This window comes from Carcharodon carcharias, chromosome 18 (genome assembly GCF_017639515.1).
Source record: "Carcharodon carcharias isolate sCarCar2 chromosome 18, sCarCar2.pri, whole genome shotgun sequence".
NCBI lineage: Eukaryota > Metazoa > Chordata > Chondrichthyes > Lamniformes > Lamnidae > Carcharodon > Carcharodon carcharias.
Window position 1 is genome coordinate 36,886,161 of NC_054484.1, and position 23,836 is coordinate 36,909,996.

The window sequence follows — 23,836 nt, forward strand, 5'->3', positions numbered from 1 at the left end:
CTCAACAGTATCACCCTTCATCAAAAGGACTGGCTGAAAGGGTGGTTCAAATGTTCACTGCAGGCATGAAAAAGTTAACTGGTGATTCCTTGGCAACCAGACTAGCACACTTTCTTTTTCATTACATGACTACCTCTCATACAACAACAGCTGTCACACCTGCAGAGTTATTGTTGAAACGCCATCTCAGGCAAGATTGAGTTTAATAATGCCGAATTTAGAAGGGAAGGTGGAAAGGAGTCAGGGAAGCCAGAAAACTAGCCACGCCTGGCATAGTCGCTGAGAGGAAATTTACCATGGGAGAGTCGGGATACGTGAAGAACTTCGGGGAAGGACCAAACTGGTCATACCGGGTGAAAATAGTGCAGTTTCTTGACCCCTATCTTACCACGTGAAGGTGAACGACCGGATAATCCATAAACGTGTGGACCATTTAAGGAAGAGAGACACAAATCACCAAGATTTGGTTCCACCAGTTATCATGACCAGGTTTGCATTTCCTGTAAGAGTTGAGGATACCCACAGTGCCCACAGAAGCACTTGATGTTCGGGCAACTCCAAAAAAGGAGGTCCCTGACAAAGAATCTGAAGTTGTGGAGTTGAGACATTCCACACATACCAGGAAACCACCTGAGCTTCTTTACTTTTAAACATAATATGTAGGGCTGAGTTAAAGGGGAGGAATGTAGTAATTATGGTTTTGTTTATTGTGCCTTTAAGAGAAATGCTTGTTAAGGAAGATCACATGACCTGTAATAGACAACAAGAGAGTAGCGCGAGCTATCACCAGTCAGTGCAGAGATGGAGTTGAAGTTGAAAGTACATGTATAGTTGCTGTTGAAGATATTGTAAATAAACTTAATGTTTCCAGCTAAGAAGTGTCTGCGGATCAACTCTATCAATAGTACCAACTCGGCCACCACTCTCAACAAATAGGCGACGAGGATCCGTGAGATCCAACAATATGGATGTGAGGCTGACTTCGTTGGCAGGTGAAATCAAATATCTGAATGCTATGCCTGAGTTCTGACTGTTAGGGATAGCTGATGGATGAGTGATGGGCGTGTGAGCAGCGTGAGAAGTATGATCAATTCAATTCTTAAAATAAAAAGGTTTTGGTCCTTTTCCAAAGATCTGACTTATTCGTGATAATACACTTGACAGCTTTACTGCTCTGTATCTCTGACCTGGCCTCCCCACTGCTTCTCAGCCATAGTCCCAGGTTCCAGGTCCTGGCTTCAACCTCCCTCCCAAGCTGTTCCACAACAGCTTCAACACTGGTAACTACCCGGCTATGTGAAAAATGGCCCAGATATGTCCTATACACAAAAAGCAGGACAAATCCAACTCGGCCAATTGCCGCCCCATCAGTCTACTCTAAAGTGATGGAAGAGGTCAAGAACAGTTCTATCAAGTGGCACTTGTTTAGCAATAACCTGCTCACTCACGCCCAGTTTGGGTTCTGCCAGTGCCACTCAGCTCCTGACCTCATTGCAGCCTTGGTTCAAACATGGACAAAAGAGCTGAACTCCTGGGGTGAGGTGAGAGTGACTGCCCTTGACATCAAGGCAATATTTGACCGAGTGTGGTATCAAAGAGCTCTAGCAAAACTGGAGTCAGTGGGAACCGGGGGAAAACTCTCCGCTGGTTGGAGTCATACCTGGCACAAAGGAAGATGGTTGTGGTTGTTGGAGGTCAGTCATCTCAGTTCCAGGACATCACTGCAAGAGTTCCTCAGGGTAGTGTCCTCAGCACAACCATCTTCAGCTGCTTCATCAATGGCCTTCCTTCCATCATAACGGCAGAAGTGGGGATCTTCGCTGATGATTGCACAATGTTCAGCACCATTCACGACTCCTCAGATACTGAAGCAGTCCATGTCCAAATGCAGCAAGACCTGAACAATATCCAGGCTTGGGCTGACAAGCGGCAAGTAACATTCTGCCCTACAAGTGTCAGGCAATGACCATCTCCAACAAGAGTGAATCCAACCATCACCCCTTGATGTTCAATGACATTACCATTACTGAATTCCCCTGGGGGTAACCTGGGGGTTACCATTGACCAGAAGCAGAATTAGCCATAAAAATGCTGTGGCTACAAGAGTAGGTCAGCGGCTAGGAATCGTGCAACGAGTAACTTACCTCCTGACTCCCCAAAGCCTGTCCACCATCTACAAGGCACAAATCAGGAGTGTGTTGGAATACTCCCCACTTGTTTGAATGAGTGCAGTTCCCACAACACTTAAGAAGCTTGACAGTGTCCAAGTCAAAGCAGCCCGCTTGATTGGCACCACATCCACAAACTTTCACTCCCTCCACCACTGAAGCATGGTAACAGCAGTGTGTACCATCTATAAGATGCACTGCAGGAATTCACCAAAGCTCCTTCGACAGCATCTTCCATACACACGACCACTACCACCTAGAAGGACAAGGGCAATAGATAGATGGGAACATCGCCACCTGGAAGTTCCCCTCCAAGTCTCTCACCATCCTGACTTGGAAATATATTGCTGTTCCTTCACTGTCACTGGGTCCAAATCCTGCAACTCCCTTCCGAGCAGCACTGTGGGTGTACCTGCACCACATGGACTCCAGCGGTTTAAGAATGCAGCTCACCACCACCTTCTCAAGGGCAACTAGGGATGGGCAATAAATGCTGGCCCAGCCAGCGAAGCCCACATCCCATGAGTGAATTTTAAAAAAAAAACAGGCCCTGAGTTTCTTTTGCCTCTATGTCTTGCAGTGGGCCCTGCCAGTCAGTAGCAGTTGTAGCAATTGCTTTGATCCATCTTCCTAGCGATAGAAAGATCTTCTGGTCATATTCCCAAACCCTGGCCCTGACTCCTGCTCTGTCTCAATCTCTCCTCCCAGCACAAGCTCCCAATTTCTCTCATTTGTGTATGTTGCTATACCCCTCAAGCCCCATCTCCTGTCTCCATTGAACCTTCCCTTTTCCTGATTTGTCTATGTATCAATATCTGGTCCATTCTATGGTGTTTTGCCTGGGCTGCTGCTACTTCTTTCGTATGGCTGGGTATAGAGCAAGAACTATAATTTTATATCAAGGTGGTCAAGCCAGGATGTTATGTCAGGAGTACTGGTGTGTGTTGCTGTAATACCTCCTTTGTATTTATGAGGTGGGCATTGAGTTGTTATGTGTGCCATGGTCTGTTCTGGGCGACCACAGTCACATACAGGAAAGTTTTTAATTTTCCATTTGTGCATCAGGTATTCACTTCTGCCATGGTTTATATGAATGCAGTTCATGGATGCCCATGAGCTTCATGGGAGGTTGATACCAGGGATCTTCTGTGTCGGGTCTTTCACGAGGTGTTCATTCGTGACTTCTTGTGAGGGCCACTCATTTTTCCAAGCTTCTTCAGGGCTTAAATTGCATGGGTCTAAACGGGCTTATGTGACTTCAAATGGAGGTGAGGGATGTTGATGAGGTTGGTGCATGGGGAGGCATTTGCTTTCCTCAGTTCGCTGAGCTTCACGGAGCGTTACTGCATTGTGGCCAATTGGTGGTGGTGGTGAGGTGGAGGGGGGGCAGGGTTGGTGCGATGTGTGCCAGCATGGGTAACCAGGGTGTTAGGGTCGACTTGAGGGTTCCAGTGATGCATCTCATTGCAGTGTTCAGTTCAACATCAACCAGTCAAGTGTGGCCACTTCTGGTCCATGCTGTTACACAGCACTCAGCTACAGAGTACATGAGGGCCATCACTGAAGTCTGTCGTATTTGGTTTTAAAGATGGTTCAACATGTGACGTATGAATTGGTAAAGTGATGTTTATGAAAGATGTCCCAGATGGAAGGAAAAAAATTGCAGGAAAACACTCTTTTGAAGACAAAGTAAAAGAGAAATGACAATGAAAGTGTAGGGGCAGAATACAGAGTAAGAGGGAAAAAAAGGAGAGCAAGACAAGCAGATAAACAGAGACAGACAGTGAAGGAATTATGGTAGGGAGAAGAGGCAGAGTGATAGTTACAGGAAGAAAGACAATTTTTTGTCCATGGAGATCAACTAATATAGTTAGAAAATTCTCAGGTGACATTGGTACCATTGAATTCCTGAGTCCACTTTTGCCAAAATAAACAATGATTGAATGTAACCTAATTAACAGTGACGTTTAACAGGATGTATTCCCCTCTGTTCCCACAGAATATTCTTCCTATGTTCACTAAGTTGGATAGAAGTATTTGTTAAAGGGAGGAAGAGAAAATCTGACACAGTTAACTCTCAGCAGCCTTGCTTGTTGCCCAGAGATCAGATAGACCAGCATTGGCAGAGCACTGGGAACAGGTCAGCAGTCTGCCTGTTCCTCAATTATATAATTATAATACTTATGTTTAAGGCGGAGAAACATGAAAGAAAAATAAATAATTGACAAACTAAATGGAAGCAAACTAATATGCTACAGGAGATATATGCTTATTTGTCAGCTTGTCTGTGCTTGCTGTAAGATTCCACTGTATGATTTATGGTCCCTTACACATCTATTAAATTAGCAGGCTGGTGGTTCCATTTTGGTGTTCTGCTGTTTGAAATGATGTATCCTCCCAGTTTCATATGTGAACATCAGCAAGATTGTGTCGTAGCATGTTAAGTAATGTTACCTTTTCTGTTCTAGGTCTCAAAATATTCAATCTTGGCAATCCTAAAAATATTGGCCCTCACCTTGCTGTGGACTTGGAAAACAACATCATGGTAGAATATCGACCTCATGGCCCACCAATCCGATTCAACACTGTTTCGAGCCAGGACTTGCACTACGTTGCAAATGAACTGGATGAAATTAAAGGAGGAAAGGATACCGTTATAGCCATCACCTTATGGTCTCATTTCAGCACTTTTCCAGTAGAAGTCTATATCCGAAGACTACAGAATATCCGGAGATCAATTCTACAATTGTTAGGCAGGAATCCGGATACAGTGATTGTTATGAAGACTGCCAATGTCCAGGCCCTTCCAGGAGAAGTCAGCCTGTACAACAGTGACTGGTACTCCTACCAACATGATTTAGTGATGAGGAAGATGTTCACAGGCATCAATGTGGCATTTGTGGATGCCTGGGAGATGACAATAGCACATTACCTGCCACATAACTTACACCCTGAACGAATCATTATAAAAAATGAAATAGACATGTTTCTTTCGTATGTGTGTCCTTCCAGAAAGAGATAAATACTGTAATAGATCTGTTCCAAACAGGTTTTAGGTATGTGATTCAAAATCTAAGTAATACCATCAGAACTCTTAGGTTTGTGTAATTGCCTTAAATTAATGTGCATTTTTAAAATTGATAATTGACTTTTAAAACAAATAATTTTTGAATTATTCAAGTGTGAGCGTATTCATTATGGTTGTCATTATGGTTGTAACCAAATGAGATTTTTGTTTTTGTTGTGTACAAATATTCCATTATAACTGAAGGAAATTTAGTTTAAAAGAAAGGTTGTACATGGCTATTTATTAAATTGCAGAGGGGAATTCCTAAAGCAGGGTAGAGTAGAACAGTTTTGTGTTGCTGTGAGTGCAGCAAACTCCAGCTTGCTCATTATCAATGGAAGTTCATCTCAGTTAAATGAAGAAAACTAATTGAAAGCTCAGGATACAGAGAGTGAGAAAGGAATGCATTGAATGAGTGCAGTTGACTATGGCACCAATGGGCAAGAAACTACACAAGAGGGACCAACCAAGTGTAATAGGAGACTCAGGGGGTAGGGCAGACAGGCATTTCTGTAACTGTCACCATGACTCCCACATAGTGTGTTGCCTCCCTGGTGCCAGGGTAAAGGACATCATGACCAGGGTGCAGAATATTCTTCAGGGGAAGGGTGTGAACCAGAACTTGTTTTATATGTTGATACCAGTGACATAGAGAGGAGAGGGATTGTGGTCCTATGGTCAAATTTTCAGGAGCTAGGGAAGAAGTTTAGAAGTAGGACCTCGAAGGCATTAATTCCTGGATTACTCCCAGTGCCACGTGCTAGCCAGAGTAGAAATAGGAAGATAGGATCAATGCATGGCTTGAGGCATGGTGCAGGAGGGAGGGCTTTAGATTCTTGGGGCATTGGAACCAGTTCTGGGGCAGAAGGTACTTATTCAAATATATTCATAAAAGACAGAGAAGGCAAAAAGGGAGATTGGGTGGGAATAAGGATTTTGGAAGACATTGTACTGTTGGAAAGAGGAGAAATCAACAACTTGGGGGGGGTGGTTACCATTGACCAGAAATTGAACTGGACTAGCCATATAAATACTGTGGCTACAAGAGCAGGTCAGAGGCTGGGAATTCTGCGGCATGTAACTCACCTCCTGACTCCCCAAAGCCTGTTCACCATCTACAAGGCTCAAGTCAGAGTGTGATGGAATGCTCTCCACTTGCCTGGATGAGTGCACCTCCCGCAACACTCAAGCGGCTTGACACTGTCCAGGACAAAGTAACCCACTTGACTGGCATCCCATCCATAAACATTTACTCCTTCCACCACTGACGCACAGTGATAGAACTGTGTACCATCTACAAGAGGCACTGCAGGAACTTACCAAGGCTCCTTTGACAACACCTTCCAAACACATGACCACTACTATCTAGAAGGACAAGGGCAGCAGATGATGGGAACACCACCACCTGGAAGTTCCCCTCCAAGCCTCTCATCATCCTGACTTGGAAATATACCATCGTTCCTTTACTGTTGCTGGGGAAAAATGTTTTTTATTCGTTCATGGTACGTGGGCATCACTGGCTAGGCCAGCATTTATTGCCCATTTCTAATTGCCCTTGATAAGGTGGTGGTGAGCTGCCTTCTTGAACTGCTGCAGTCCATGTGGTGTAGGTACACCCACAGTGATTTTAGGGAGTTCCAAGATTTTGACCCAGCGACAGTGCAGGAATGTTGATGTATTTCCAAGTCAGGATGGTGAGTAGCTTGTCCAGTTCAGTTTTTGGTCAATGGTAACCCCTAGGATGTTGATAGTGGGGGATTCAGTTATGGTTATGCCATTGAACATCAAGGAGTGATGGTTGGATTCTCTCTTGTTGGAGATGGTCATTGCCTGACACTTGGGTGGCATGAATGATACTTGCCACTTGTCAGCCCAAGCCTGGATATTGTCCAGGTCTTGCTGCATTTGGACATGCAATGATGCCCTGGAGCTGAGGTGACTGACCTCCAACAACCACAACCATCTTCCCTTGGAGTCATACCTAGTACAAAGGAAGATGGTTGTGGTTGTTTGAGGTCAGTCATCTCAGCTCCAGGACATCACTGCAGGAGTTCCTCAGGGCATTGACCTTGGCCCAGCCATCTTCAGCTGCTTCATCAATGACCGTCCTTCCACCATAAGGTCAGAAGTGCGGATCTTTGCTGATGACTGCACAATGCTCAGGACCATTCGTGACTCCTCAGATACTGAAGCAATCCATGTCCAAATGTGGCAAGACCTGGACAATATCCAGGATTTGGCTGACAAGTGGCAAGTAACATTCCCTCATACCACCACCTGCAGGTTCCCCTCCAAGTCACTCACCATACTGACTTGGAAATATATCTCCATTCCTTCACTGTCGCTGGGCCAAAACCCTGGAACTCACTTCCTAACAGCACTGTGGGTGTACCTGAACCACGTAGGCTGCAGCGGTTCAAGAAGGCAGCTCACCACTGCCTTCTCAATGGCAACTAGGACTGGGCAATAAATGCTGGCCCAGCCAGTGAAGCCCACATTCTGTGAGTGAATAAAAAAAACATACAGCACCTCTTATGCCTTGGTGTGTCCTCTGAGGCTGACAGCACCTGGTTATCCCAGTCTGGCCTTGTTCACACTCTTCTGCGTGTTCTGACCAGCTATTCTGCTTTCTTCTGGGAGATCTAAGCAGCTACCCCCACCTGGGCTTCAGTATTTCCCTTTGATTTCTCTATTGTCTCAGCCAGTCTCTTCAGAAATGCTTTCTTCCCAGAATTGATTAAACTTGTTTCTTTACCCTAGCTGTTAGGGTAATTTTGTTTTTTATAAGTCTATCTTTACCTTACTTACACCTTTTTACAACCTGCATATATCTCCCTTCAAACTAAAACAACTCAATTCAAAACCACTCCTATTAATGCTTTATGTAAAACTCTGATTAAGTTCCTCTTGGTTCATTAACATATCAAAACCACTTCTTACTGTTGGTTTAGACTCTTGCAGTCACCTGGCTCTCACTCCAATTACCCTATTTACTCCAAAAGCACCCAACAGCCAGTACATAAGAAATATGGCAGGGTTATTAACAGAAGGAAAATATTACAACTTCTTGTTTTCTTGACATACTGCACTTAGTGCAAATTTGGGACGATTCCACTCTTAATGTTGTTGTGTGGATCTTGACACCCCAAAGGAAGAGAAAGTTTTTTGTTAAAGTGTTGGTTGAGTTGAAGGATGGAATGGAACTGCAGTTCAGGATAACTGTGAGATAGAATGAATCGATGCTGCTGAAGAGAAAAACTGAGAATGTGTATGTGATGATACTGGAGTTTGATTGTGTATCATAGAGTGTGGCAAAGCAATAGTTTGATGAACACTGACTATCTGCAATCATGGGTGGATCTGAAACAAGAAGTATAGGATTTCAGTTAGGATCCACTTGGGAGAAGCCAAAGCTGGAAACAGTCACTGAGGAAGTTGTGACTGTGAAAGTGAATTGTAGTAGATACCAAATAAATGACATCTCAGTTAGTGCCAATCTATCACCTCACAAAGGTATATCAGAGTAGTCCAGTATGACTGGCATTGTAACTTCTGGTGCCTTTCCTGACATTGCAGAGCCACCTTCTCTATCCCTTTTTCTCTGTTGGGATGCACACGGCTTTCAATTAGCATTTACCACAACCTGACAGAAACCAGAATTCAGTCTAAGGGGAATCTTAAGTTGAATCCCATGTTTCACAATGCTGTGCTGTCCCCTTCTCTATCATTTAGAATTGGCAGCATTTGTGGGCAAAAGTAAAAATTCGATTTCTCTCTCAGAAATCATGAAGCACTTACAAGTGATGTCCTGGGGTAACACAACTCAGATTTTCTTTTGAAAGCTTATCTCAATGTTGCAGCGAGTAATGCAATATCCTGACTATCTCCACATAGTTGTATGAAAAAATGGTTGGAAATGTCTAAATCCGATCAGGTGCAAGAATATTGTCTTTGCAGAAACTATTGCTGCAGTAAATGCGTTATACAAATTGACAGTTACTTGCAATCGGATTATTGAAAACATCATGCCTTATGACTTGGAGGCACCGAGAAGTTTATTTTATAACTGAACAGCAGAAGTACTTCTTAATGTTTTGATAATTAAGTGGGCAGAGAGTGGCTACACAAGTTAGTTCAAAAGCTAAAAGCAAAAAACTGTGAATGCTGGAAATCCAAAACAAAAATAAAATTAAAAATACCTGGAAAAGCTCAGCAGGTCTGGCAGCATCTGCGGAGAGGAACACAGTTAACGTTTCGAGTCCGTATGACTCGAGTCAACAGAACTAAGTAAAAATAGAAGAGAGGTGAAATATAAACTGGATTAAGGGAGGGGGGGGGGGCTGCGGGTGGGAAAGGTAGAGCTGAATAGAGGGCCAGTGATAGGTGGAGATAGCCAAAAGATGTCATAGACAAAAGGACAAAGAGGTGTTGAAGGTGATGATATTATCTAAGGAATGTGCTAATTAAGGGTAGAAAGCAAGACAAGCAAGGTACAGATAGCCCTAGTAGGGATGGGTGGGGTGAACGAATCGAAATAGGCTAAAAGGTAGAGATAAAACAATGGATGGAAATACATTTAAAAATAATTGAAATGGGTGGGAAAAGAAAAATCATTGAAGCGTGATCAAGCAGCATTGTGGTAAACCCATGTAATATGGGAAAAGCTGAAAGGAAGGAGAGAAGTTCCATATTTACCACATGCAATTGTGCAATTCTATCTGTTTACATCTGGAAACTATAAATCAGTTACCTTTTATGGTTTAATTCTTTTGTGTTACAAAAACATGGCTATAAAATGGATGGTAAATGACGTGAGAGCATAACTTTCATAGTGTGAAAATGTCTTGCTATTCTAAAATAAGAAAAAAATATTATCTTAAAAAGATAACAGTGGCTCACCACCACCTTCTCAAGGATGATCAGGAATGGGCAATAAATGTTGGCTTAGCCAGGTCCTGTGAAAGAATAAATAAAAAAAAACTGTGCATCATTAAATATATCAGGATAATCCTGATTATAGGTAGTATTTTTGCCTTATTTCTGAGCTTTCACATTGAAACATGATGATTTTCAATCCCTTGTAACCTTGTAGGCTGGAGGACAGGGGAAGTTGCCCTATAGTTTGTTGTATGATGTAGTGTGTGCCTGCATGCCACTGCAATGTAAAGGTGCTCAGCAGAGCATGGGTTAAGGTGGGACAGGAGAATAGCACCGCCCACAGTATGATGCATAGAGTCACATGGTAATAGACTGAGAGAATAGACTAGAGAGAACACTCTGGAACCAGCCTGCGTGTAGGTAAAAGCATCATGCATGACAGTAGCCTGGGATCTAGATAGTTAAAGGTTAACAATAAAGGGGTTACATTTAAATATATGAGTCAGAAGATCTCATTATTGAGATATCTAAAGAACTCATAACAGAATCCACTGCAGCTTACCTCTTCTGATTAATTGTGGTAGAATTGAGGCACAATGCATTATGGAGCTACCTCACAAAACTTGTTATCACGTATCCAAATCAAGGCTGACCACACTACAGTGCACACCTGGTGTGGAGGGGGGGGTGGGGCCTGGAGGGAGGAGGAGCTCCATGTGAACCTGCTTCTGCGCCTGGCCAAGTTGGCCATTAATTTGTCCAGGCAGTGGGTGATCGAGGGGGTCATCCAGCCTGACTGTCTGCCCAACTTCTGTGGCTATGTTCGTGGCCGGGTGTCCCTGGAGAGGGAGCACGCAGTGTCTGCCAGCACCGACGAGGCCCACTGTGCTCAGTGGGCACCGCGGGGACTGGGTGTTTTACTGACCCTGTTAATCGCATTTTGGTTTAATGTTTGCAAAGTTTCCTTTAAATTTTGTCTTTTGCTTTTGCAGTTTCCCTTTAAGGGGCTGCCTTTTACTTTGTCCCTGATTTTGTTAATTTAGTTTATTTGGTTGACTCAAAAGAGTTACACTGCAGTGCACTCCCGATGTGGAGGGGGCCGGGTTGGGGGAGGACCTCCTCGTGAACCTGCTCCTGGGTCTGGCCAAATTGGCCATTAACAGGTCCAGGCAGTGCTTGATCGAGGGGGTAATCCAACCTGACTGTCTGCCCCTCTTCCTTGGCTATGTTCGCGGTCGGGTATCCCTGGAGAATGAGTAGGCGGTGTCTGTCGGCACTGTCGAGGCCTTCTGTGCTCAGCAGGTGCCAAGGGGACTGGATGTTTTATTGACCCTGCTAATCACATTTTGGTTTAATGTTCGCAAGTTTCCTTCAAGTGTTGTCTTTGTTTTTGCAGTTTTCCTTTAAGGGGCTGCCTTTTACTTTATCCCTGATTTTCTTAATTTAGTTTATTTGGTTGGATCAAAAGAGTTACACTGCAGTGCAGTACTGAGGAAGTGGTGCATTGCTGGGGAGGCAGTGGTGTAGTGGTAACATCACTGAAGTAGTAATCTAAAGACCTGTGCAGGCTAATGCCCTGGAGACATGGGTTCAAGCTAACCATGGCAGTTGGTGGAATTTAAATTCAATTAACAAATCTGGGATTAAAAAGATAGTCTCAGTAATGGTGACCATGAAATCATTGTCTATTTTTGTAAAAATCCATTTGGTTCACTAAAGGGAAGGAAATCTGCTGTCCTTACCATGTCTGGCCTACATGTGACTGCACAGCCATGGCAATGTGTGTGTTTGACTCTGAAATAGCTGCTCAGTTATATTAAAATACTACAAAGCCTGAAGGGAATGAAACCAGGTGGACCCAGAATTGACCTAGGGACCAGAAAGGACAACGGCAAACACAGCCCTGCTGACCCCACAAAGCCCCTCTTACTAACAATTGTGGGCTTGTGCTAAAATTAGGAGCACTGTCCAACAGACTAGTCAAGCAACAGCCTGACTTTGTCATACTCATGGAATCATACCTCATAGGCAATATCCCAGACACCACCATCTCTGGGTATATCATGTCCCATTCAGAAGGGCAGACCACCAGAGATGGCAGCACAGTGATATGCACTCAGGACGGAGTTGCCCTGGAGGTTCTCAAAATTGACTCTGAACCCCACAAGGTTTCGTGGCATCAGGTCAAATGGAGGAAAGGAAATCTGCTGATTACCACCTACTTTGCCCTTCAGCTGATGAATCTGTATTCCTCCATGTTGAACACCATTTGGAAGAAGCACTGAGCGTGGCAAGGGCACAGAATGTACTCTGGATGGGGGAATTCAATGTCCTTCACCAAGAGTGGCTCGGGCGCTCCACTCCTGGCCAAGCTGACCGAGTCCTGAAGGACATAACTGCCACACTGGGCCTACAGCAGGTGGTGACGGAACCAACAAAAGGGAAAAACTTACTTGACCTCGTCCTCACCAATCTACCTGTTTCAGATGCATCTGTCCATGACAGTATCAGTAGAGTCACACCACACAGTCCTTGTGAAGACCAAGTCCTGCCTTCACATTGAAGATAGCCTCCATCGTGTTGTGTGACACTACCACCGTGCTAAATGGGATAGATTTTGAACACATATAGAAACTGAAAACTGGACATCTATGAGGCGCTGTGGGCCATCAGCAGCGGCATACTTGAATTCAACCTCAATCTATAACCTTATGGCCTGGCATATCCCCCACAATACCATTACCACCAAGCGGGATCAACCCTGGTTCAATGACAGGTGCAGGAGCAGAACCGGGTATATCTAAAAACGAGGCATCAACCTGGTGAAGCTACAACACAGGACTATTGTTTGCCAAACAGCAGAAGCAGCAAGTGATAGACAGAGCTAAGCAATCCCACAACCAATGGATCAGACCTAAGCTCTGCAGTCTTGCCACATCCAGCCATGAATAATGGTGGACAGTTAAACAACTAACAGGAGGAGGAGGCCCAGCACATCAGTGCAAAAGATAAGGCTGAAGCATTTGCAACAAACTTCAGCCAGAAGTTCTGAGCGGATGATCTATCTCAGCCTCCTCTGGAGGTCCACAGCATCACAGATGCCTGTCTTCAGCCAATTTAATTCATTCCATGTGATATCGAGAAACAGCTGAAAGCATTGTATACTGCAAAGGCTAAGGGCTGTAACAACATTCTGGCAATAATACTGAAGACTTGGGCTCTAGAGCTAGCCATGCCCCTAGCCAAGCTGTTCCAGTACAGCTACAACAATGGCATCTACCCAACAATGTGGAAAATTGCACAGCTGTGTCCTGTACACAAAAAGTAGGACAAATCCAACCTGGCCAATTACCACCCCATCAGTCTACTCTCAATCATCAGCAAAGGGATGGAAGATGTCTTCAACAGTGCTACCAAGCGGCACTTTTTCAGCAATACCCTGCGCAGTGAGGCTCAGTTTGTGTTCTACCAGGACCACTCAGCTCCTGACCTCATTACAGCCTTGATATGAACATGGAAATAAGACCTGAACTCCTGAGGTGAGTTGAGAGTGACTGCCCTTGATTTCAAGACAGCATTTGAGTGTGGCATTAAGGAGTCCTAACAAAACTGGAGTCAATGGGATTCAGGGGGAAAACTCTCCACTGGTTGAAGTCATACTTAAGCACAAAGAAAGGTGATTGTGGTCATTGGAGGTCAGTCATCTCAGCTCCAGGGCATCACTGCAGGAGTTCCTCAGGTTGGCAACCTTGGCCCAACCATCTTCAGCTGCTTCATCAATCACCTTCCTTCCATCATAAGGTCAGAAGTGGAGATGTTCGCTGATGATTGCACAATGTTCAACCATTCGCAATTCCTCAGATACTGAAGCAATCCATGTTCAAATGCAGTAAGACCTGGACAAAATCCAGGCTTGGACTGACAAGTGGCAAGTAACATTTGAGCCACGCAAGTGCCAAACAATGACAATCTCCAACAAGACAGAACCTAACCGTCAACCCTTGACATTCAATGGCATTACATCACTGAATTCCCCACTATCAACATCTGGGGATTACCATTGACCAGAAACTAAACTGGACTAGCCATATAAATGCTGTGGCTACCAGAGCAGGTCAGAGACTGCAAATTCTGCAGAGAGTAACTCATCTCCTGACTTCCCAAAACCTGTTCAGCATCTACATGGAACAAGTCAGGAGTGTGATGTAATACTTTCCATTTGGATGAGTGCAGCTCCAACAATACTCAAGAAGCTCGACACCATCCAGGACAAAGCAGCCCGCTTGATTGGCACCCCATCCACAAACATTAACTCCTTCCACCACTGACGAACAGTGGCAGCAGTGTGTACCATCTACAAGACGCACTGCAGCAAGTCACCAAGTCTCCTTCGACAGCACCTTCAAAACCCAAGATCTCTACCATCTAGAAGGACAAGGGCAGCAGACGCATGGGAACACCACCACCTGCAAGTTCCCCTCCAAGCTACATATTATCCTGACTTGGAACTATATCACTGTTCTTTCACAGTCGCAAGATCAAAATCCTGGAACTCCCTTCCCAACAGCACTGTGGGTGTACCTACACCTAGTGGACGGCAGCGGTTCAAGAAGGCGGCTGACCACCATCTTCTCAAGGGCACCTAGGGATGGGCAATAAATGCTGGACTAGCCAGTGATGTCCACACCCTGTGAATGAATGAACGAAAAGAAAATGGTGCCGTCTTTCGGCTGAGCCATTAAATGGAGGCCCTGGCTGTCTGTTCAGGTGGATGTAAAAGATTTCATGGCAGTCCTGTGAAGAAGAGCAGGCGAGTAATCGCCGATGTCCTGACCAATATTTACCCCTTAATATCAAAAAAATACAGATTAATTGGTCATCGTCACAATGTTGTTTGTGTGCATGCTGGTTGCCACGTTTCCCAGAACGGTTGCCACACTTCAAAAAAGTACTTCCTCAGCTGTAAAGTGCTTTGAAATGCCCGGTGGCCATGAACAGCGCTATATAAATGCAGGTCAGTTTTTTTCCCCTCTGGAGCAAGCATTGGGGCAAGGAGCTGAAAAAGCTGGTGTTCACATGAGAAGTGAACAGATTGACACTGTGGACAGAATTTACTGCACATTGTTGCAACTCCATTGCTCGGGGAGTGGAGTGGGTCAGAGAGAAGAGGAAAGGGCCTTGCATCCTGAGATAGATTTTCTCTTCCTGTGGACAATATGAGAGCCACATACACATTCCATAACCAAAACAAAATAATATGGATGCTGGAAATCCAGATATGAAAACAGGAAATGTTGCAATTACTCAGCAGATCTGGCAAATCTTTAAATACATGTGCACCACAGCTCATTAAAATGTCATGAACAGATATAGAAAATAATCAAAAAGGCTATTTTACTGCTGGCCTTTATACCCAGAGACCTAGAATACAAGGGGGTGGAAGTCATACTTCATCTATTCCAAGGCCTTGTTAGACCACTCCTGAAAAATTATGAACGGTCTGGGCACCGCACCCGAGGATTGGGACCGCGCCTCCATTTTGTGCAGGCATGCCAATTAAGGCCCGCCCAGCGTGTCTGGCGACTCCCGGGGACAGCGGGAGCGTGCAGGCGCAGGCAGAACGGCAATCGCCGCCGAGTCCCATGGCGAGCCGACGGACTGTTTAAAGGCCAAGCTGTAGCCACACCAAGGTAGCTGTACATAGCCAGAGGTTGGGGGCAAGGCACATCTAATACAGCCATGCAGGAGGATAAGGCGACTGTGCACCCAGGTTTTCTGATGGGTGCCTTGCTGCCCTCCTTGAGGAGGTGGCAGCACGGCGGGATATGCTTGTCCCAGAAGACACGAGGAGGAGGCCACCCCGCTTGACTTGTGTGGGAGGAGGTTGCAGAGATCATGAGCTCCCACGGCGTGGTGCGGTGCTCATGGACCCAGTGCCGCAAGCGCTTCAACGACCTGCTGCGCACGGGAAGGGTGAGTAGCATTTTGGCATCATTCACTTCACCCATCATGTAACCCTGTGCCCCACTGGCAGACCACCCATGCCTGAGTGGCCTGAGTGCAATGATGGCACGTGTCCTTAGCTGGGCGGGCCACCAGATATTGCCTATGCATTCGTCAGCATGAGAGGGTTGTGATGAGATAGGTTCTGCACCCGCAGCATGTGGTGGACTGACACCCACATGACTGTGGTGGGGTCAACCTGGAGGAGCTGCACCCAGGCGCATTGGTTGAACTCCACGACATGTGGAAGTCAGGGTGATGACATGGTGTGAGGGGATCTTCAAGGTCCTGTGGCACAGATGGAATTGCTGCTCTGTGCGCTCCACGTCATTGTGCCTCCTTGCAATGGCTGGTACAACTGTGTGTTCCCAACTGTGATGAAGGCAGCATGGGGGGGGGTGGGGGTGTGTGTGCGAAGGTCACATTAGGCATATTTGTGTGAGTGCCAGGTGGGCTGGCCGCGAGGAGATTGACGGTACAACTATCGCTTATCAATACAATCTTATCACTTACAGGAGAAGAATTCTCTAACAGCGCTGAGCGGCTGAGGACTGGTGGTGGGCCAGGCCAGAATTGGCTGCCTAGCTGTTTTGAGCACAGGAGGCCCTCAAGCTGGAGAGGCGCCACACACCCAGGTCCGCTGTAGCCAAAGAGGCTGGGGTTCCACGGGCAGGTATGTATGGCCAGCACTCAAGTCACCAGTAGTCTCCCAACATCCATGCCATTGCTGATTGTTGAATGAGTGATGTTATCAATGTGGCTTGCCCAGTGCATGTGGAATGATGAGCACATGATGATCCGGGGGACAGGCATGTACAGTGACATTGCCCACAGGCTAACTGATTGCATTTCCTTACTCTTCCTTTCGGCATCATCGGCGCAGGGGCCGGGAACCAGAGCAGCAGGGCACCCCCTTACACCTGAGGGGCACGAAGTTGCATCTTTAGAAGTGTCACACCATCTCTGCCAGGCAGGCACTAGCACAGATACTGGCACCTTGGTGGGCATCATATCTTTGGCTAGTGTCCCGGATCACAGCAGTGAGGGCAATTCACAGTTGCTGGAGCAGCTGGTTGAGACAGAGAGTGCCGATGGCACCAGCATTCGGAGGACCGAAGGGGCCCAAGCACATGCTCCGTCCGTGGCAGATGATGAGCCTCTGGAGTCGTGGGTCATGCAGCCAACTGCTGACATGTGGCTGGGTGTGCAGGAGCATCTGGTGGAGATACATGAGGCTCTGCTTGGCTTGGTGTCAGTGGTGGAGGAGTCCACGCGGGCCATGGCTGATGCATTGAGCATCATGGATGAAATTTCCTGTTGCTGTTCATCAATGTGCATTTTGCTCAATGGCAATCCAAACGGGAGCCTGTTTATAATTAGAGTTAATAAAGTGTGGGCAACTCAAGCACTTATTGCATAGGGAAAATCGAAATGACTTTATGTTATTTAAAGCCAGAAAACCTGACAAAACCTAACTTTCCCCTTCACTCTCTAACATAAGAACATAAGAAATAGGAATAGGAGTAGACCATTCGGCCCCTCAAGCCTGCTCCGCCGCCATTCAATAAGATCATGGCTGATCTGATTGTAGCCTCAACTCCACATTCCTGTATACTCCTGCTAATCTTTCACCCCTTTGCTTATCAAGAATCTAAGTTGAAACATTGTGAAAGAGTCATGACAGAACCAGGAAGTTGACCGATGAACCATGGAAATGCAGCACCAAGCATCTCTGACGCATCCATGGACATGATACTGTGAGTTGTAAGGGCCCGCAGGATGATTCTGTTCCCTGTGAATGGGAGGAAGAAGGCAGTCACAGAACACAAGTCGGCATTTCCGGAGGTGGCTGAGAATGTCAGCAGCTGGAATGTGGTGCCTTGCTCTTGGATACAGTATGTTATGACACAGCAGTTGGTAAAGGCAGGGTTGTTTAAATCCCAGAGGGAAACTTGAACAACTGTCATAACCTATATTTTCAATTGGTATGTTTGAGATGCAGCTTTGAATTCAGGAATAAAGCCATCAAGCCTCAAGAGGTTTTCATATAAAACTAAATTAAACATTTATTAATTTAACAACTAATTAAACACGTACACATGTCTACAAATTACTATCATAATAACTTTTAAACAAATCCCCAAATTAATCACTCCCAGGTAAACCTTCACCAAGGTAACAATAACCCATAGACTTTAAACAGACACCAGGCAAAGCACATTTGACCTTACAAATTCAAAATTACGTTCTTTTCCAGACACAGTTGTAGGCTTATAGGCTGGTTAGATCTTAAATGCCTCTGACTCACACACACAAACTCCTTTCTGTTTATACCTAGCTTCCCCATTGAATGTAAATTTTTCATTGTATTACTAGGTTTTTAAATTTTACTTCTAACAATAATCCTTTCATTCCACCAATTGTATCAGTAATATAAACATTGTTTGGTGTCTCCCAACTAGGTGCAAGATTTCACCCATTCTTTTGAATGGTTTATTCAACAAATGCAAATTGCACTTTACCTTTTAATTCCTTACATCTATCTAATTAACATCTCAAAACTACTTTACATCAAAGCACCAAGATTAGCTGGTTTTAAACCAATTAAGCCACACACAGACACATACATAGATGCAGACCCTACTACAAATCCAATTTAACAATAATTTCTAATAACATTATAGACATTAATATTTCTTCATAGCAAATGTCACAAGAGGTTTAATGAAGCGATGAGACATTAGTAGCATGGCATATTCAAGTATAAACTCCTGTACTCTGCCTTCTCAGCCTCTCTCCAGCACATCACTTCCCAGACAAGTTCCCATCGCTCTCTGCTGAGGCATGCCTTCACATCCCCAATTAGGGATGCTGGCAATAAATGTTGGCCTAGTAATGCCCACATCCCATGAGTGAATAAAAAAGAATCTGAACAGCCACCAGTAACACTCAGCCTTATAGAAGTAGAACATCCATTCTTTACAGTGACCTCCAAAAATGTTGTCTTCCCATCTCAACACATTCCACATATCACACTTATAAGTGTCTTCCTTCTCTCCTTTGAGGTGAAGAGAGCAGGGAGACCAGGGAGAGGCTGAGAATCAGAGGTGATCTTCCAATCATCTCCACCTTGACAGCTGTGGAGGACAGGGCAATGGGCATAAGCTGGATCTCTGCATGCCTGGCCATTGGCGATGGAGAGATGGGGGTTTCCTAGCTACCTGGTGACAGAATTAAATATAAACACAACCACAAGACATAAACTTGCCTCTCTCCTCAGTCAAAGCCCCACATGCTGCATCCTGCCCCAATGGCTGAGTTTGCCCCTGTAGAGATGCAATTGGGGCAGTTTTTGAAAGTGTTCTCAGAGTCTCCAAAACCCAGAGGATGTTGACCAAGAGCATCTGAGTATTCAGAGCAAGGGAATGAGCAGCCTGCCTCTACTTATGCTAAAACCAGAGGGGGTAGCACCACTTGACGTGGTAGAGAAAGGAAGATAAAGGACTTGTCAGCCCAGGAAACCAGTGCCTACGGTGTTAAAGCCAGGCGCCTAGGGCAGAATTTTCCGTGATTGCTGGCGTCGGACAATATGGCGAAAAGGCCAAAATCGGTTTCATGATGTTGTGAAACCAGTTTGCAATTGTCCGCTCAGCCTGTCGATCGCAGGCCACATTTCCCACAGTCAGACGTTGGGAACCTCGTTGTAATACTTCTACATCTCATTATAAGGCTAGCCCGCTGGACTAGTGCCCCCATGCTGGATTGTCTGCCCACAAGGTGTGAATGCAATAACAATAATCCATAGACTTTAAACAGACAACTGCATATAAATAACGTGCACCTGACAAGCTGCACTTTGCTTGGGACTTTGAGGTTTGTTTTCCTATCTTGCTTCAGGCAGCACTCGCAGTCATCAGCGCCAGGCTTCACAGACAGCACCACATCGCTTTTAGGGGAGCTGACAGGCAGACCAGCCTGGTGGGGGTGGCTTTTCAATGGCTGCAGGGCTAGGGCTTGTTGGGGAAGGGGGAGAAGCAGCCTCAGGCAAGGGAAGAGGCTGCAGAGTGAGGGCTGTACTGGGAAAGGAGGGTATCCCAGGATTTGTTTGGGGACACATGTTGATCTGTGCAAGTGGCCTCAAGATGGTGAGGGCTGAGGAGGCAGTCTCCAGAGCAGATGAGGCCAGATGGAGATGTGATAGTGTGTGTGAGAAAGTGAGTAGTGATGTCCCTTGAGTTGGCAGTGAGTGAGATGCCAGTGAATGTGTGATGGGCTTGAGTATGTGAGTTTAGAGTGATGAGGTAGTTGCTTTACCCTGATAGCATGGATCAGATCATTCCTACTCTAACTGCAATGGACGGCCAAGCACTTCTGTGCAGCTTTGGCACTGATCAGAGGGACACTGATCACTGCCACTGCCATCACCTACCAAGCCAGAGTGGTAATGTTGCTGTCCCTCCTGTGGCCAGGGCGTGGGTAGAGGACATCACGATGGGCTTCCACAATGTCCAAAAGGTGCTCGAGGGATGCATCACTAAACTTGGGGCCTGCAGTCTTCTTACCTTTTGGGGCCATGTCTTATTTGCAGCAGCCCTAGGCTAGAAGCACTGAGAGGTGTACACACAGCTGTACTTTAAATGTGGCACCTGGCATGATGAAGCAATGAGGTTAAGGCGTGGCATGCGAATCAGAGCCTGTCAGCCATTGAAACAGTGTGTTTCCCAGGAATGCATAATTAATATGGTGTGTTTGGGATGATATGGCATGAGAAGCTGCCATTGCGGCCAATGGATAAAACACCATTTTAACCGGTCGCTTACTGCACTTAGTGTAAATCTGGGATGATTCTTCCTCTAGGTTAAAACTGTAGTTAATGGGCATTTAACACATTTTAATGGCAGAACTGTCTGTTCCATTGGGGTTTCCCCACAGTATCTAATTTGACTCAGTTTCAGTGGTGTGAAGTTCACTAGGTGATGCATCTTTGTACCTAGATCTCATATTCCTCCTTTGGTAACAACTGAGATAGGGCATCTGTTAAGCACCATTTATTTTGCTGGCTTGTAGTTCAGTTCAAAACCTTAACCCTGAAGCCTCAAGAGTAACCTTTGCAGTCCTGCTGGAGCTCTATACTGATTTTTCTTGTAGATCTGCTCCAGCACTCCAGTGGATGATGATCAGTCTCCACTATGAACTTTCTCTCCAAGAGATATGTGTGGAATGTCTCACGTCCATACATGGTTGCCGAAAGATCTCTTTCTATTTTGCATATCTGGTCTTAACTGATGTTAGAGCTATGGATGCAAACACTATTGGTTTTCCCTCTTGTACCAGGGCTTCTTCCAGTCCTTTTGTAGAAGCATCTACTTGCAGAGTGGCAAGGTTCCCTCTGTTGTAACAGCTTTTCCTTTGTGTGTCCATCTAATTTGGGTTATTCCCAGCTGTTGAATCTCAGTTCTCTCACACACTGTTGCTCAGTGTCAGAGAGCCTTTCCTTGGGTACCCATTTTCTTTCAAATTTTCAGATAAGTTCTTCTGATATAGCCTGAGCGGGATGATATTACTCTGTGCTCTGGTGTCAAGATTCAGCTTCAGGTTTATGGTTGTGGGCTTATTTATCACCGTCTTCCTGAACTGAATGGTTATATGAATTTCCTTTCTTTGGGAACTGGTGCAGCCAGCCATTTCATGCAGTTGTGTGGTTCCTATGCCTATTGCGACCTCAAACTCATTGTCATCTTCCAGGGTATGGATGTTTGGCTCATTTTACTTCTCATTCCTCGCATTCCTCTGTCTCTGATAACTTGTTTACCATTTTCTTTATTTCTTCTGCACATCTTTTCCCATTGATTGGGCTTTCCACAAGCTCTGCAGGTTGATCCATACGCAAGAGATTTCCTTCTGTCTGTGAACTCATGTTGTCGTCCACAACTCTTGCACATCTCTCTCTCAGTCTGGTGTGTATTCTCTTGTTACAGTTTCACTGCTTCAGCCTTTCTCTTGACTCCATTGAACATAAGCCATTTGGATAGTTAGTGTCTTCATCTGTTTAATTGTGGTCCATGTGCTCTGGCAGTGTCTACAACCTGAGAAATTGTGTATTTTCCAATTAAATCTTTTTGTACTTCAGTGTGTGCCGAGCTCGAAATGAGCTGATTTTGCAGCCTTCCATCTGTGTCATCGAATTTACATTTTCTGAATGCGTTTTTCAGTCTTGTTAAGAAATTGTCAACAGTCTCACCTGATTCCTGCCTCAGGCCTTGAAATTTACATCAGTAGATCCAATAATTTCGCTTTGGCTGGTGATGTCTGCTGAATTTTTCAAAACTTTGGGCAGAATTTTATGGCCCTGTTTTGGCGGGGATGGGGCTGCTAAATGTGGCGAGCCGTTATAAATCCCATTGACTTCAGCGGGAAGGTAAAATCCTGCTGTCGTAAAATTCTGTCCTTTGAGTTTTCACTGGCATTTTCACTCAGCTCCCAGCTATTAAATAAATTGAACATTTTCTCTCTTGCCCACAAAAGGATGTTGTAGGCCCTTCTTCACGTACGCCTTTTAGAAAGTTACTAAATGTCGGTTCACAGCTCTCTAGTATCTCTAAGACATCATCAGCCTCCCAATTCATCATGGGTCGAAGCTGTGTGTTTATTGCTGTGTTGGCCACTTAATTTTCACACAATTCATTCAGTTTTTCTGTCTCTAGACATTAATTCGGGTTGATTTTTTCAATCCAATTCATCATTAAATTTGTTTAAAATGTTTGGGTTTTTACTCACAGACACCTGCTACCACCATGTTATGTCTTCTGGTCTCCATAAGTTAGAAATAACCACACTTTAGACTCAAGATGCTGAAGTTCTTCAGTGTACTTCTTACTGCTCTCCATGTGGCTGGTGGACTGATAAACTGCAGCATTGTCACTCGGCATATGCCCAGTGTGACAGTGAATGTGACAACCCAGATTTATATTCACATAACAGTTAGTTCCTAGAACTTTAAGAATAATATAACAATATAACAATGACCTTTCATCAGAACTGGAATAAATAGAGATGTAACAGGTTTAAAGCAAGCACCGAGGCAGGGAAAGAAAGGATGGGAGGAAAGAACAAAAAAGGAAGGTCTGGAAAAGGGAGTAAGGCAGGAGAGATTAAATGACCAAAGGTATCCTATTCCAGACTTGTAAGTGTTGCTTATAACTTTCTCTTTTTAAAATGTAAACAGCAATGCAGATGTGCATTGTATTAAAGAACTGATGTGTGAACTGACTGGAGTTCACAATTCTTCAATCTGCCTGTCTGTCTTTAGTTTCGGTACAGTTAAGCTGCTGTTATTCACTGGAGCTTATTGAACATGACTGACTGAGAAAATTCACATTATTAAGGATGCTCATCAGCTGAAAACTGAACTAATTAAAGCTCTCATGATTATGAATAGAGTTATGAAAACAAATCTTGCTGGGATATATTTCTGTGGGCAGCTGTGCCATCAGGTACTTTGATCAAGTTTACTTACAGGTCACCTGACCAAGTAGGCAGGCCCGGAAATGGACGTAAAATCAGCTCCTGGGTGGGATCGCATTTCCAATGCAATTTCACACTGGGTGGCCAATTAAGGGCTGCCCAGCGTGAAACGCGTCTGCTCAATGGTCGGAAGGGCCAGCGGGGGCAGGAGCCTGTTGGGCACTGGGTCTATTGGCGACCAGGTGGGAGATTTAAA

The 23,836-nt window shown here is 45.1% G+C and overlaps 1 protein-coding gene across 2 annotated transcripts in view; it reads left to right on the top strand.

Annotated features, from left to right (window-relative positions):
- The window catches only part of LOC121290542 (NXPE family member 3-like), a 65,810-nt gene that overhangs the window by 41,208 nt on the left and 766 nt on the right, over window positions 1-23,836 (top strand). The window contains exon 7 of one of the 2 annotated variants that reach the window (XM_041211041.1): window positions 4,637-5,224. In XM_041211041.1, the coding sequence (XP_041066975.1) occupies window positions 4,637-5,190 (554 nt within the window). In that variant the 3' untranslated portion in view covers window positions 5,191-5,224. Of the gene's footprint in view, window positions 1-4,636; window positions 5,344-23,836 lie in introns of those variants that run through there. The other variant, XM_041211040.1, reaches the window with a different exon arrangement.